Raw genomic sequence first — 17,629 nt, 5'->3', positions numbered from 1 at the left:
TCTTCATCTTCAGTTTGAATTTCTTCAGAAAGAGGGACTGCTACTGAAGTGGTTGACTTTTGGTACAAAACATCACATACCGCTAAATGAATTCCGTGTGCATAACATAACTGATGCTCACATTCAATTAACCTTCCAAATTTCACCATTACAGCTGCACCATCAGTAACACAGGCTTAAATTAAATATAAATGCATTCCGGCATTCTGACAGTTTATGAGTTAATTATACTTTCTATTTGTAAAATTTCTTCAATCTTAACACAAAATAAGAAAAAAGTGAACTTTTAAAAAAATTGCGGGATTTCCCGGGATGAGAAAAATTTCCCGGGATATTTCCCGGGGTAAAAAAACAGCCGGGAACCCGGGATCCCGGGATCCCGTTTCAGAAACCCTAGTTTTGATTATGCATTTGATTGAGAGAGTTATCTATAACAATTTAAATTTTATTTAAAAACTGGCAAAAATTAGCCCAATATAAATATATGGCTGGATACAATAGTATAATATACTGTATTATTAATATTAATGTAATATATTAGAGATAGGTGAATTAATTTTAAGTTTTTTTTAAGCTAAAATATGTGTTTATTACAAAAAAAAATGAAACAACTTTACATTAGTCAAAATATTTTCCTTTGCTTTCTACAACCTTTTCCAGTTAATGCTACCTATGGTAGTGAACGTGGTGGCTCGTCTCTGAAACAGTAGGGACGCATGTTCTAACCTAACCTAACCTATTCTAATAAATTATCATAATTATTGCCAATCAAATTATTAGAATAGGGGTAATTTATTAGAATAGGTTAGGTTAGGTTAGGTTAGAATGTGCATCCCCACTGTTTCAGAGACAAGCGCCATGTTCGCTATCATAGGTAACATTAACCCCTTTTCCTATTTTTCTGGCAAGAGATAAATACTATGACTATAAAATGATTCATCTTTGGAAGCAATCCATTCATCAATGAATTTTTGTACTTCATTGAAATTGGAAAATCACTTATCTTCAAGCACATGTTGCATTAAACAAAAAAAACTATAGTCCAATGAAGCCAAATCTGGAGAATATGTGGGGTGTGGAAGGACTTCACATTTGAGTTCCAATAACATTTGCTCAATTCATAGCAGTAGCAATGTGTGGCCAAGCATCATCATGCAAAAGGATTACTTTGCATCATTTATTTGTAACCCATGGACATTTTTGTTCCAGTGTAGGCTTTAATCTATACAGCTGTTGTCAATAGCATTTTCCTGTAACAGTTTCATTGTGTTTTAACATCTTAAAGTACACTACCTCTTGATACCACCAAATACTAAGCATAACCTTGTGACTAAATATTTCACTTTGGTGTCAATGTTGATGGTTGACCAGTCACACCATGATCTTTTGCATTTTGAATTATCAAAATAAATCCATTTTTCATCACCAGTCACAATCTGATACAAAAAAATTTTCTTTTTGTCTAGCAAGCAAGGACATGCAAATGTTCAATTGATTCTTTCAGACAATTCATGTGGCATCCATTTTCTTCCTTCAAAATTTTTCCCATGGCATGTAAACATTTGATGACTGTTCAGTCAAAATGCAAAGCTTTGGCAAGTTCTGAAGTGGTTTGAGCTGCATCTTCATCCAATAAAGCTTTCAATTCAGCATCTTCAAACTTTTTTGGCTGTCCTGGGCAATCTTGTCACTAACATCAAAATCACCACTCACGGGTTTTAATTGATGGAGAAGACTCTCTGTAAGTTTGACAAGCTTCCAGTGACTATCTGTAACTGTTTTTTTCTTGTAGAAAAAGTAAAACAACATGTGCTGAAAATGCTCTTTTGGAAATTCCATTCTGATACTTATAAAAATCTGACTCTTCACTTGTCTTTTGTTTTTAACTTACTGAACATTAAACATGAAAGTGAATTAGTAAGCAATAAATATAATTCAGATTTAATTGCTAAAACTTATAGTTAGAGCACTCTTTTGAAAACCCTCAAAACTAATTCACACTTTTAAGTTCAAATTTGTTTCATTGATATTAAAAAACAAAAAAGTGATTGTTTAAAATAGATACAAAATCTGAGCTTGTACATGGTAATTTACTAAGTAAATTTTTATTTTGCATTACACATACAAGGGAAAGTTAGAAAGTTTGTGACTTTTTCTAGAAGAAAAGGCAAATTTGATATACTGAATCAATTTTATTTCAACATTGTAACAATTGCATACAGTTGAAAGATGATTATGTTCCTCCAAGTTTTACAACCCCACAAAAATTCCTTAGGTTGATCTGTGAACCAAACCTCTACAGCACCAATACTTCTTGATCAGAAGCAAATCTTATCCCCTTCGGGTATTTCTTCAATGCTGGAAAGAAATTGATAATCTGCAAGAATAACATAAGGCAAATATTCCAACAATTTGATTTGTAATCTTTGATTTTCTGTGTGGTTTGATGGGCAATATGGGCAGGCACTCCATACCGTCCAGAGAAAAGCATCCCAACTGAACTTTCCACTGTTTTTCTTTCAGAGCTTTCCACAATTCATCTAATAGGAATATTTAAGTCTTTGAGGATTAAATCATTTCATCTGGATTTTCATTTATCAATGTTGAAATGGACAGTCCAGAGCATGGCTCCCCTGTTATCTCAAAATGAATTGCCAGCATTTCAGAGTCAATCTTCTATGCACCTTTCCTTTGCAGGAACAAGAACTTTATGATGACGTACTTGTCAACATTTCTGAATTCTAGTTTTGACACTGCCATTGGAAATTCAAACTGCTAAAAAACACAAACTAGCAGTTTTAACAGTCTCATAGAGTATGCAATGACTTCCCTTCCTACATCCTTCATTCCTTGCCTTTTATTATTTTGCTAAAGTTGCAAACTTTTCAGCATACCTCCTACATAAAATGCAGAAAACTCAAATTACTCAGCAAGTCTAATGTATAATTATTAAAATTTTAACATTGTCAGATTTAAAATCACTGGGAATAGTTAAGTTGTTATTCTTTATGTATGATGTAAAGAATAACATCATTCTCTGATGAAATTTAGTGAAGATTTAGTGAACTAGCCATTGTGGTTACTCAGCTGAATTAATCAATGTACTTTTAAAACTGAGTGAAGTAAATAAATTCACACCTTAGAAATCAATTCCAGAAAAAGTTTAATGAAAGAAAAACATTTTCAACTTAAGTTGATAGGTCTTTGTCAGTTGAACATTCCAAATAGAACATATTTGAATAAAAAAAACATTCAATATATACCAGCAGAATGTAACAAAATATAAAACTTTAAATACAACAGAAAATAAAATAAATACAAATTAACAAAAATAATATTAAAAAAAATTAATAATAAATATCTAACAAAATTAAATAAAATAAGAATAACAATAAAATGCCCCATTACAGAACAGTCAAGTTAGAGCCCACACAGCTTTAACTTGAATGTCTAAGGACATTTTCAATGTTTTTGTTTTTTTAAATTTTTTGCTGGAGTGATTTCTAAAGTGTAAATTTATCTCTTAACATTCCCTCTAGTTTCTGTACTTTATGACTGGGTAAAATTTAAATAACAGTTTTCAACTCGGTTAAAGGGCCACTTTCAACTGTTTATATCTAAAGATGATCCGTTAATAGAGTCAAAAATTTTAAGGTTATTTTTAAATGATTTCTTGATCCACTTGAACTTAAAACATAACACCAACAAGCAACAGATTATTATTAACATTCAAATGTTTTCATTGTTAATCTATTCATAAACCATCATCATAATCAATTTCAATTTGAAAATGGAAAACATTCCAAAATATTATTCATTTGTGTAGAATCATATTTTGGAATGTTTCTGTTTTCAAATTAGTTGATTCTTATGATAGATCAAAAACATTTGAGTTTTGATAACAACATTAGTGTTAATTAAACTTCATGCACTGTTAAAGATATATTGGTTAATTCAACTAATTTAACAAAGCCATTTTTGCATTTCTAATTAATTTAATATGTAAACTTTTTCTTAAAATAATTCAAATAGTCATATCAAATAATAATTGGAAAAAATTTAAAAAAACAGTTTATCTCAACTAACTCTATTAACACTTCTTTGGACAGAATCTTTCCAAACAAGAATTTATCCAGTAGGAACTTATCTATGGAAAAAATCTAGCCAAAGAAAATTTTTAACACAGATTTTTGTAAAAGCATTTCTTGCAATTGTTTTCTTTAACCCTATATAAAAAATTGTATTATTATAATTAGATTTATCAATAATTGAAATGACTGATTACATATCACATTTTTTTTTTGGATATGAAAATTCTAAACTTAATAACAATACATGTAATAATACTGTATACACAATGAATAAATATATCATTAGCAGACAAAAATATATCATCAACAGACAAAAATAAAATTACAGTATTATTTCTACAAAATTCCATACACATTGATTGATTGTTATGATATAGAAACATCACCAAACGATCACCTAAATAATTGGGCTATAACTCCACTAAATAGCAGAGTTATAGCCTGATTATTTAGGTAATTGTTTGGCAATGTTTCAATATACTTACCAGACTTTGAAATGATTGTTATAATATTTTGGCACAAAAGATACAAATGTTACAGTGCACAAAGTCAAAAGATGGAACAAGAAAGGTTGAATACAACAAACACACACAAATAAATGTAGATTATAAACATGTTAAGTAATAAATCAATAGTATATTTGAAAATATGATAAAGTCAAACTGACCATTATAGTTAATTTGATGAAATATGCAATACTCTTTCAACAATAGTTAAGATGGGGAAACACTAATGTTTTCAACACACTTAATGGGCCATCTTTAGGCATAAGTAAAATCATTTCTCTTAGGCGAGATGGCCCATTAATGAGGTCATTAGTGTTTCTTCAATCTTACCCCTGTTAAAAGTGTATTGTTTACTTCATTACTTAAAAATATGAATTACAGTAATAATGGATATATATATCACATAAATAATAAAATTAGATAACAGGATTAAACAATTTTCATTATACAGAAAATCCTCATTAGTTTGAAATTCAAGGGACAAAATAATTGCAACTTCAAATCATCCAAGTTTTACATATTTCTGTACAATATGCCAAATGCTAAGTAACTAAATTTATAAAACAAATAAAATATGGCTACGTATACAGAATGCTACTTCCGTAATTATTAATAATTATTATTATTATTATAAATAAACTGCAGGTTAACAGTATGTATCCAGTGAGAACCTCACAGATTTCCAGATAGGTTTTATAAAAGCAAAGCAAAATACTTGAAATGTAGCCCAAATTATTTTTAAAGTAGCCCAAATCTAATAGTGTGCAGCCCCACATCTCATAAAAACATCTCAATCTGCTGCTTGTAGCACAACTTTGCAACCCTGAAACTCAGCCACATTTTATGAGATAAGAGAAAAAGAGTAATCAATGATGACACCAAAAATGTGTTACTGTAAAAGCAAAGCCATGTTCACCAAATTAGAGTAGTTCTTAGTCTATAGTTCTCTTATAGCATGGAGGCACATAATAGACCCTTACAATTGCCATAAATAACCAGGTTACATAATTTGGAAATAATAATGAATTACAAATAAATTTGGCACTAGAGGGAGGCGTTAGGTGCCATCTCATATTAAATTTAATAATTATAATATTTAATTAATTAATTTAGAATAAACTGGAAGAAAAGAATCAACCTGAAGAGAGACTTGAACCTGCAACTCCCGCTTACTGTGCAGATACACTGCCAGTTACACTACCCGGACCTTTAATCCAATCTCCTCTTCCAGCATATATAGGCTTAATGTATAACCATTGATGGTTAATATGGTACCGACTGGAAACACACCCACGCCCTCAGCCAGAAACATCCATTCACTCAGTCAGCCATCGCATATCCCAGCAAGGCATAGATATACAAATATAAACATCTACCAAAACCCAATGGTTATAGATTAGGCTTTATATGCTGGAAGAGGAGATCGGATCAAAGGTCCAGGTAGCATAACTGGCAGCATATCTGCACAGTAAGCAGGAGTTACAGGTTCGAGTCCCACTTTGAGCCGATTCTTTTCTTCCAGTTTATTCTAAATTAATTAATTAAATATTATAATTATTAAATTTAATAAGAGATGGCACCTAATGCCTCCCTCTAGTGTCAAATTTATTTGTAATTCATTATTATTATTTCCAAATTATAGCCGATTATTTATGGCAATTATAGGTGTCTATTTGATAGGCATTGGGTTTTGGTGGATGTTTATATTTGAGGCATGTAAACTTTGATCTAAAAGTACAAGTTAAAATACACATATCACAGTTTGAACAGAATTTTCACTTTAAATTTCAAAGTAGCCATATTTTGAACTAACAGAATTCCTTAACATATAAATCCCTATATCCCCATCTGGGACAAACAGTACAGTTGCAAACTAATGGAATTTCAAACTATCCAAGTTTGGACTAATGAGGATTTCTTGTTTATATCAAAAAATTGCAAAAATAACATGATGGAGGCTGGAGTTAAAACATGAGGATGAAGTTAAAGTAAATATTAATTTACTTTAACTCCATCCTCATGCTTTTAACATAAGCAAAAAAAAAAAAAATAATTAAATGGATAATAAATTACATCAATTCATTGCATGTTTGCTAAATACAGATATTATTCAATATTTAAAATTATTTTATTTGATGTAGAAAAAATAAATGTAAACTCACACTAAAGTTGTATATTCTTCTGATAAATATCACTGAGTTCAGCGTTAAAGTAAAATTTTTCTTTATGCTGCAAGCACTTTCGCCTGAGGACGACGAACATAACTTCGTCGAAAGTGCTTGCAGCATAAAGAAAAATTTTACTTTAACGCTGAACTCAGTGATATTTATCAGAAGAATATTTTATTTGATAAATTTACACTTTTTTAATATAAAATTTCAATACATTAACAAATATTAATATGCTTTATAGTCTATAAAAATAAATTATGTATAATATGCTTAAATAAATTATTTAATTTAAAAATGTAATTTTTATTTAAGATGCAAATCTTCAAGCATAAGTAAATATTAAGTTATTTCTACTAACATTTTACAAAAACTGGAAATCCTGACATTTACACAGCAGCATCAATCACACTGTGATGTAGATGCATGTCTACTTATGTCGTACTGTGACTGATAGTTTTGCTGTTGTTAATGTCAAAGATAATATTGACTTCTGACAAATATCCTGGCAGAAAAATAAGTTAAGTATATTCCTGCTTTAGAGAATCAAACTGAATTAAATTTAAAAAATTAATCAGTTATTTTTATATCACTCCTCTTTCATGTTCAAGCAACAGAACTTTCAGCTAAACTCTTATAAAATTATTAAAATTTTAAATGAAAAATAAATGTATTATTTCATATTCAACAAACCTAGATTCCTCCAAAGGATGCTGTACTGTAAGAATACTTGGATGACGTAACCTTGTTAGCTGTGAAACTCCTTTTTTAAGAATCTCTAAGATATGATCACGATCTTGTTTAGAATATCTCTCTAACTGCTTTTTTTCTAACACAAATACTGCAGCTTCCTGTAAAAAAGGATATGAAAGTAGTTAAACAATTTTTAAAAATATTATAAAAGTAGATTTTAATAATGTTCAAATGTTTATATTGTTTTTTAATGTATTAAACAAATAATTATTTCTTTAATACATAAGAAGCTATTTCACATTTTTATCAAACTTCTGATTTTACAGAAGTAAATGAATATCAATGATAGTTTTGTAAATGAATATATCATTTCCATTGTATCACTTACCTACAAACAAATTTAAAATTCTGTAAATCATGATAAAGCTACAGCTAGTGCTTTTTTTCTACAAAAAATTACTGCTTATATACATCTAAGGTGAGTGAACATATAGAACTGCTTTTACTGAGCAACTGCCAGGATATAGCGCTGACTACCAATACTTTTTAATGCTATCTGCCAGTACTGGTAAGTTCCTGTGAAAAATAGCTATGGGTAGAGCTATTTCCACAAGCCGAAAAGCTATTACTAAATATTGTACAATTGTAGTTTCTTATTTGTCATAATTAATTGTTAGTATATATTTAAATTATAATATTAAAGTTTGTTAATATTAAAAACTTTTCAATATGTAAAGATAGAATATTTAAATAATACTTCACTAAAACTGTTAGATTTCTTTAACTATTTTATTGAAAATATTTTTGAAAATTTCATCACACTATAAAGAATTAAACTGTATACAACATTAACCAGAGCTACTCATTTCATTTAGTTTTGTATTTATGCTTTTCAAAAGATTTTATAAAACACAAAACTTTTTCTTTTAAACATGGATCTGGTAGTATCCATTTGAAAAGATATATTTTTGTATTGATAAATTACTCATTAGTAAAGATTGAATAAAATCTTTGTCAGAGTATGTACCCTTCCTTGGTTTTCTACATATTTATCCCAAAAAAAAAAAAAAAAAAAAAACCATTCTCAGGCAAGCAACTATATCCCAAAATTTAGAGAAATAATTATAATGTATACAGAATATATCAGTATATATTAAAAGAAAGAATTATTCACAGAAAACTAAATATTTAATTGCAAACATTTTCAATCCACTTCAAAAATTGTTTTTATGCTCAAAAGTACATTTTTGCACATTTAAAATCAAAAGTATTGCACATTAATATTAATTTTTTCTGCACTGCTAAACACCATTAAATGAGGATGTTTTCTTTTTGGCAAAATATATCATCTTCTGAGCATTCTTGTTGACCTTAATCCCAATTATTGGCAACATCTTGATTTTACTCAACTTTTATTCATAAAATCTGATATTTTCATTTGCTTACATTTGCCTATCTTTAAAAATTTAATCTTTTTATGTAGTAACTTTTAATTTAATCTATAAAACAAAGCACAGCAATAGTCTTTTGGGTTTATTTAGAGCACTATTACCAATGATACTTGGTTTATAGGAAAGCTAGAATAGGAAGTTAGGACAAGGAAGAAGATAAATTGTACAATCAGTTCTCATTAAAGAAAACCAAGCAAAAGGCACAAAACAAGACTGAAAATTTCAATATTCTAAAATCCCTGAGAAAATATGAGACAACATGCATGCTTACTTGAATAAAAGAATATTGAATGATGGGTTTTTGCACTTAAATAGTGTGCAATTTGAATGTTTTGTCCGGGGATGTTCTTGAACCATGTTAAAGCAAAACCATATAGCCATATCATACGAAGGATTTTCGAACCGTGTTGTAGGAATGCCATGTTGTATGAGGAATACCTGTATCTGTTATCATTAAAGAATTAGAAAATAAATATTTAGTCTAATGACTCTGAAAATTGCATTGCTGTCTTTTATTTATGATTGATGAGATTTTTTATGCCATTCATAAAAGTCTTTGCCAAAAAATGTTCAAACTGCAAAATATGATTTACAGATTGAAATCGGAAATAACAATGATTGAAATACTTAAGTATGTTACAATTATTTGCCATTACAACCATGTTTACTAACAAGAAAAGATATTTATGCATGGAACATCCCTTATTTAGGTGACTTTTTGCAAACAACTGCAAGGTTATTCAAATTCATACAATATGATCTACAAGACTCATTTTCTTACATTTTAGAATGGCAACACAATAAGAACAAGCAATTATTTATTGTGACAGTGTCACAATAAATAATTGCTGGGCTGCAATTTTTAATCATATTTTTAATTTACTTAATTTAAAATATATGCTCTCTACCTCAAATTAGTACTGTAATGTCTAGCCCTGTACATCATACTTTTCCATTAGCAATAGAGTTGTACCAGTCATCTATCTAATTTCTTTCAAAAGAAAATTTTTGAATTAAAATCAAGTAACTTCCAGCCCAAACTGGAAGTTCATATATAGTTAATCGGAGCCTTCTGCGACTGAGCTTTCCATATCTGGTCTTGAATTTCATTTATCTAACACCATTCTCAAGATTACGGAAAGACAGACAGACAACAATGGAAATTTATAGGTCTTCGGTTTTTTCAAATTGCAGCCTAATAAAAGATTTTAGAAGAGACTTTCATCAAGATGAAAATAGAAATAACTTCATATTTGAAATTAATAACTACTTTAAGAAAGAAAAAATTTCAAAATTTTTCAAATTATTATTAATTAAACTTCTTTACCAATTGTATGTTTGCTGCAAATATTAAGTTTTAACTGCGCTTGAATAAACTCTGATAAGGAAAAGCTATATACAGTAAGACCTGCTTAATGCTGCCTTGATTAACGTTGATTCAATAAAACGTGTTCTGCTCGAAGCCTAAAAACAGCTTAAAATTTACACTGACTCAAATTAACACAGCATTTCATTAATTTGTATATAATACAATTATTCATAAACATAAACCAATTGACAAAAGGTGGCAATTTGTAGTAGTGCCGTACTTTCCTTAAATCTATATAGTTTTGTGCAATCTTGGAAAAAATATATCATCATGGATGCCACAGGAAATATCGACTTCGCTTGGCAAGAATTAACTGATAAATGCATGAACAGAGTGTGGAAGAAGTTATGGCTGGAAGTATGCAAGAATTCTCAACAAGAAAAGCATCTCTTAGTCCTGCTGCATTGTTAGGTTGACAATTTGGTCAACCTAACAATGCAGCAGGACTAAGAGATGTAGACGAGTATAATATTAAGGAGTTACTGCAAGTTTCTGGTGATAGCCATACCAACAACAAGCTTCAAGAACTGGCAGAACAAGAAATTCATGTAGAACTGGAAAACTGTGACTCTGAAAATGAAGAATCCCAAAGAATTTCTGTACAGATTTCCTTAGTAAAAGTTTGATAGCAATAACCAAAATTGTTGATCAAATTGTAATAAATGATCCAGATTTTGAAAAAAGTGCAAAAGCAAAATGAGGCATTTTGGATGTGATCTTCTGCTATCGACATTTGCTTAAGAAAAGAAAACAGTGACAAATGAAATTATGTGACTTTATCACAAAAAACAAGAATTTCAGAAGAGCCAGGAAACAAAAAATCACATCACAAAATAATGAACTTTACATTTCTGTGTTATTTAACATATATTATTATGCAAATTAATATAAAAATAACTTAAAATTATAGTAAAATTTGTTTATTTGTGATCCCATGTTCCCCTTTCCCTATTTACTCCATAAAAAAATTACTACAGTAGAACCTCGATTATCTGGATTTTTGATTATCCGGATTGTTCAAAATAAACAAAAATTTTACAAATTTGCTGATTTGCACTTGGTGAATTGCAACACTGTACGTGATAGAAATGCATAACTTTTTTGTTCCAACAATGTCTCACCCAGCACAGTGGTTGTAAACATTTTAATACATTTTGCGTTATAATAAAAATATAACTTGACATACATATTTATAAATAATTTATATTCAAATTACATCATTTCTATGGCCAAGGGCAGTGTAAGGCGTGGGCAACATGGGCCACCGCCTACGGCCTCATGCCTCGAAGGTTTATGCATTACTTAAAAGCCGTGAACGTGACAAAAAAATTTTACTCGTCATAAAACGATAAATAGTTTGCATTTTCATTCATAAAAATTTGATAGTTTGAACTGCTTTTTATTTTATAAAATCTGTCTTCTTGCGCCACCAGAGGGCCGCACGAAATGTACCTTGCCCACATCAAATTTAGGTCTTGCCCTGCCAATGTCTATGGCAGTGTTTCTCAAACGTTTTGGACCGCGACCCCCCTTTTGCACTTAAAAATTTCAAAGGACCCACGAAGAATAAGTATGTGTCAAAAAACATCCCAAAGGGAGGGGGTTAGGCTCGTATTTAAATATTTATATCATTTTTATTATTTATATGTGCAATTTATTTAAGTAAAAATTATTTTATATATTTTTTATTTCTATTATTTCTAAACATGAATCCATAGTAAATTTATAAAATATTTGAAAAAATTGATCTGGCATCAATTTTTCAGACCCCCAAATATTTTTCGCGACCCCCAAGGGGGTCGCGACCCCCACTTTGAGAATCACTGGTCTATGGCACTGATCTGTCTGGACATTCTGTGGCGATACAATACGCGTTGTTACACAAACCACTGGTTATGGATCAATTGAACCATTTGGAACAGCACAAGTGAGAGCAGCAATGTGTAAGTGACAGCGATACTTTCTTGGGATTGTTTAATCCTTTTCCCCCGAAAGTACCAATCGATCGGTACCCCCCATTGTTAAGCTAAACTTTGAGCATACGGATTCGTCGTTACTCTGGTAAAAATCGATTTTTGTAAAATTTATCGACAACAGATGTCAGCACTTGACGGCATCATTTTGTCTATCGTCTGTTTCACATATTTTTGTCTGGGTGGTGTTTTGTTGACTTAAAAAATTTTAATTAATGCTTTTTTTTCTTAATTTACTTTTTTCTGGTAATTTTTTATTTCATTTTTAGCATATTCACGCAGTAATATTACTATAATAAGTTCACTTATGCTATAATAAGTTTATTTAGCTATAATAAGTCAACGTGTTATAAATATTCAAGTTGTGACTTTCAGTTTCGATATTTTATATATTTTTTTATTTTAATTGAAAATATCAGCAAATGTTACATGTATTGCTACTGGTAATCATATGTTTATTACAAAAATATACAATCTCATTCAGTATGAAGTGAATGAAGTATATCAGTTCATTATATTAGTTTATATCTGCTATCAACTGCTATAAAATTTTGATTTCAAACAAATGTTTGATATAATGTGCAATAATTTCACAATGAATAACGTAAATGCATAAGTGTTACATCGAATTGTACAAAACAATATTCTACATCTTTCTGGCTCAGTGCAAGCAAACAACTAGGTAACCAGACAATGTTAATTTTCACAAAAAGTCACAAATTATCAAGTTCATATGTCAGTTCTGATATATATATTTTTTTTCTTAAAAATTTTTCTAATAAAATGTATTGAAAAATATCATATTTAAAATTAAAGATATTAATAAATGTATGTGATTTTTTTCATATAGATATAATGATAATTTGATTTTTGGTAAATTTTTAAAATAATATTTCCTGACTGACCTATATTGTCTTAGGAGGGATCACAAAATAAACGTAAACAAGATTTTGAGGAAAAAGGATTAAACAATAGGCAGTCTGTTAGTGCTGGTCAGTAGTATAGTCCAAATTCAATATGAGCATTTCTTTCTTGAAAATCTGATCATGATTTAAATATTTATTTTTAATATTGTATTACTGATATGTCATCGAAAAGAAAACGTGTTGTATTATCATTAAAAGACAAATTGGATATAATCAATGCTTTGAAATGCAGTGAATCTGGACGTTCTTTATCTAATAAATATGGTGTTGGAACGTCAATGATCTCAGATATAAAAAAAACAAAGCAAAAAAATTATGAAGTTTACTAATTGTTTAATGTCAGAGGGGGACATCAGAGCGTAAAGTTATGAAAAAATCAGGAAATGAAGAAGTTGAAGAGTTTATGTTTATGTGATTCATACAAAAACAATCATCTGGACAGCCAATATCTGATCCATTATTGTGTAAAAAAGCAATATTTTTCAATACAGATTAAATAGAGATCCCACCTTCAAAGCAAGTTCGGGCTGGCTTGAAAAATTCAAAGGACAAGGGTAGATGTACCAGTTCTGGCCAGAAAAAAAATTTAACTTAAAAATATAATCACCACATATTCAAATCTGTCCAATGAAACAAACTTTTATTGTTAACTGTTCACACAGTTAACAATAAAAGTTTGTTTCATTTGTGATTATATTTTTAAGTTAAATTTGTTTTCTGGCCAGAACTAGTACTACATTGGCCAAAACTGGTACATCTACCCAACATGGTATCAGGGAACTTGAAGTTCACGGGGAAAAGCTTTCTGCTGACATACCTTCAGCAAACACTTTCATTGACACGTTGAAGGTGTTCTTGGAGAAGGAAAGATTCAATGAAGAATTTATTTACAATGCTGACAAGATCGGTTTAAATTGGAAGAAACTACCAAACAAATCTTTAGCATCAAGGCATGAAAATACTGCACCAGGTACAAAACTAGTAAAGAACATGTCACCATTATGGTGTGTGCCAATGCAGCAAGCAGACACAGACTCCCACTGCTTATCATTGGGCAATCAAAGAACCCCAGATGCTTTAAAAATATCAGAAGTCTTCCGGTTGAATATGACCATCAGAAAAAAGCCTGGATGAATGGAAAAATTTTTAAACGATGGTACAAAAAGCAGTTCATTCCAGAAGTGAAAAAATATCAAAACTCCACAGATAAAAGAGGAAAAACATTATTATTACTAGACAATGCACTGTCCCACCCATCTATAGAATGTTTAAACCAAATCGATGAAACGTTCATGGTAAAATTTCTTCCACTAAATGTCACATCAGTAATACAACCGATGGATCAGGGTATGATAAAAACAGTAAAACGCTTATACAGAAAACAGATGCTTTGACGATTATTGCTAGCAGACGAAAATAATGAAGAAACAGTTATCAGCTTCCATAAGAAAATAAATTTAAAAGACTGTTGCTACATGGCAGCAGAGAGTTGGAATTCTATAGATGTATCAACTTTGAGAAAGTCATGGAACAAAATTTTGAAAAGACCATTAGTAAATTCCAGTAACACAGTAGAAAGTGGTATAGGAGACATTGCGGAAGCAATAGCACAAATTTTAATATGTGCTGAATGTGACAAAGATGTAACCAAGTGGTTAAATTGCAATGTGAACAATCCTGGATTCCAAATTTTGAATGATAAGGAAATAATTAAAGAAATATCTGCCTCAGATGAACAAGATTGAAAAGATGAAGAAGTGAAGTAAGAGATATTGGTCCTACACATTCTGAAGGTTTTCAGTGTTTAGATGTCGCCATGAAGTGCTTTGAGAGCCAAGAAGAGTGTAACTCAGGACAACTTATGTCTTAAAAGTATTCGCAATTTAGCAGCTTCAAAAAGAACAGCTAGCTTTAAACAAAAATCGATAATTGAATATCTTAATAAAAAATAATTTAATGTTGAAGCTATATGTAAATCTAGACAAATAAAAATTATTCATACGATATGTACATATCTTTCACTGTCAATTATTAATTTTTTATTATCCAGATTTTTCCTTATTCGGACTACCTTCATCCCCAATTAGTCGGGAAAATCAAGGTTCTACTGTATTAGAAAAAAATTGAAAAAACATAACATCTTTTTCTTTTGAATAATATTTTCTCATTAAATAAATTTCATTTTATAAACATGTTGAAAAAATCTGCAATAAATCAATAGCAAAAATATATTTGATAAAAAACTGATCAATTTATAGTAAATAGTAAATTTAAAATGCTATATAATTTTGAATAAATATTTTGCATTAATTTTATTGTTTATTTTTCCTTACAGAGCAACTACTTCTCTTTGCCTCAAATCATGCAAAAATTCCAGCTGGCACTGCAAACAAATATATTTACTATACAGAAACATCCATAACAACATACAACTATAATAATTATTGCAATTCTCCAAATTCATATTTAGAAAATTATATTTTTGTCTTTTAATTTTCACTTATTAAATTGAAAACTAATAAATATAATGATATAGTTTGCTAAATATATAAAAAACAAAACAAAACTTCAAACAATAAAAAAATTAATTCTAAAAATATTTTAAATAAATTTTGTTATCTTCCTTATGTTTTAAAGGCTTTATTATTCCTTAAAAAATGGTTATAATGAAAAGAATAAAACAAGTTGTGTTTACATTATTCAAAATATTTATGCATCATCAAACCATGATAAATATTTTGTAATGCTTTTCCTTGAAATAAGTTTAAAAAAAAAAAAAAGTAATTAATATATAATCACTTTATGAACAGTAATCGATATAAAAGTAACAACAGCTGATTCGGTAATAGGTATAAAAGTAATAAAACATATTTTTTATTAAATAGGTCAAATGCATTCCATTAACATGAGTATGCATTTTACGGAAAAAATACAGAATGTCTCATTTCTGTTTTAATCAAAATAAAGAATTTTAACCTTATTTCCTTTGATACAACATGTATGATAAGACCAGTCATAAGTAACAAATTTAACAATTATAATATTAACATACTTTTGTACTATGGTACAGTAATACCTTGGTTTTTGTTGACTTCAGTTATCATTGGTTTTGGTTTTCATCGATTATTTTCATGAAAAAATTGTCTCAGTTTTCATTAATTGCCTCAGTACAATTTTGTTAACTTGCTCAAGTGACCTCACTGCTAATTTTGAGAAAACAAAGGGTGACCCACGCGTTTTCCAGTGCAGTGTGACATTATACCTCATTGTGTGAACATTACCCTGCAACAGCCCACCATTGGCCAACAGTTCCATTCCCTGAACACTGGGAGTTCAGTCATTGGTTTGCACTTCACCAGGGCGGGCTGGCCACGTGAAGTTTGCTGGGTTTACTTCATGTCTGTAATGCCTGAATAGGGGCCAGTTAGCCTTAAACAGATTTCCTGGAATGAATTATTCCCCTGGATACAACCATCATAAATGCAAACAACTACTATTACTTGACAATTACATCACACGGAGTGATATAGGCTAGAAGTTCATGTCCAATTAGCTTCTACAAGACAAGACATTATCCCCCGTGTCTAGCTGGACAATTCCATTGCTTTCATCTTAATGCTAATTAGTCTTTTATGTTAATTTCTTTTTGCTTTTAGTATTTAACGTTATATTAGCAAAGTTGAGGCCGAAATTTTCAACGCAAAAACGTGTAAGTCAGACGTTCGGCGCCGCTTTCCTGTAAGCTTAGAAGTTTGGCAATGGCCTCTGGAATGTCGAACATGATTCCACTGACTTTCCAAACGCCATTGCCAAACTTCTAGGCTTACAGGAAAGTGGCGCTGAACGTCCAACATACACATTTTTGCGTTGAAAACTTTGGCTTCAACCTCGCTATTAATTCTCTATAAAATGTGTTTTTTAAATGTATTTTGGAGTGTCTAGAACAGGGGTGGGCAAGCAAGAGTTCAGTGGGAGCCAAAATGTAGGGTTTGCAATATGCATGGGAGCCACAGTTTCTGTACTGTCGTGGCAGATAGTATGGCAAGGCACACGATTTTATTATATAATATAAAACAAATATTGAATTTTTTTAATAAACATATTTTCACAAAATTATAAAAATAAAATTGTAAAAAATAATAATAAAAAACAGAAATTAACACTTTCAGCAAAAGCCGCATGTGGCTCTTTTTGAGTCGCATTTGCCCATGTCTAGTCTAGAATGAATTAATTGGATTTACATTGATTCATATGGAAATAATTGCCTCAGTTTTGGATTTCATCAATTGTTTTCGGACGAATTATTGACAAAAATCAAGGTATAACTGTATTTAGATGCAGCTAAAAATATTTGTAAAGATAAATTTAAAGTCTAAAAATGTTAATAATTACTAAATAATAAATAGAGATTTCTTTTAATTTATAACTTTAATAATTAAATTGACATATTTA

At 29.9% G+C, this 17,629-nt stretch overlaps 1 protein-coding gene across 1 annotated transcript in view; it reads right to left on the bottom strand.

Annotated features, from left to right (window-relative positions):
• LOC136970106 (SCY1-like protein 2) overlaps nucleotides 1-17,629 on the bottom strand; it is a 50,019-nt gene that overhangs the window by 27,113 nt on the left and 5,277 nt on the right. The window contains exon 2 of the mRNA XM_067264487.1: nucleotides 7,459-7,616. Within this exon, the coding sequence (XP_067120588.1) occupies nucleotides 7,459-7,616 (158 nt within the window). The remainder of the gene's footprint in view (nucleotides 1-7,458; nucleotides 7,617-17,629) is intronic.

This window comes from Centruroides vittatus, unplaced genomic scaffold (genome assembly GCF_030686945.1).
Source record: "Centruroides vittatus isolate TY-2023 unplaced genomic scaffold, ASM3068694v2 contig_19, whole genome shotgun sequence".
Classification (NCBI taxonomy): Eukaryota; Metazoa; Arthropoda; class Arachnida; order Scorpiones; family Buthidae; genus Centruroides; species Centruroides vittatus.
This window is presented reverse-complemented; position numbering and strand designations above follow the sequence as displayed.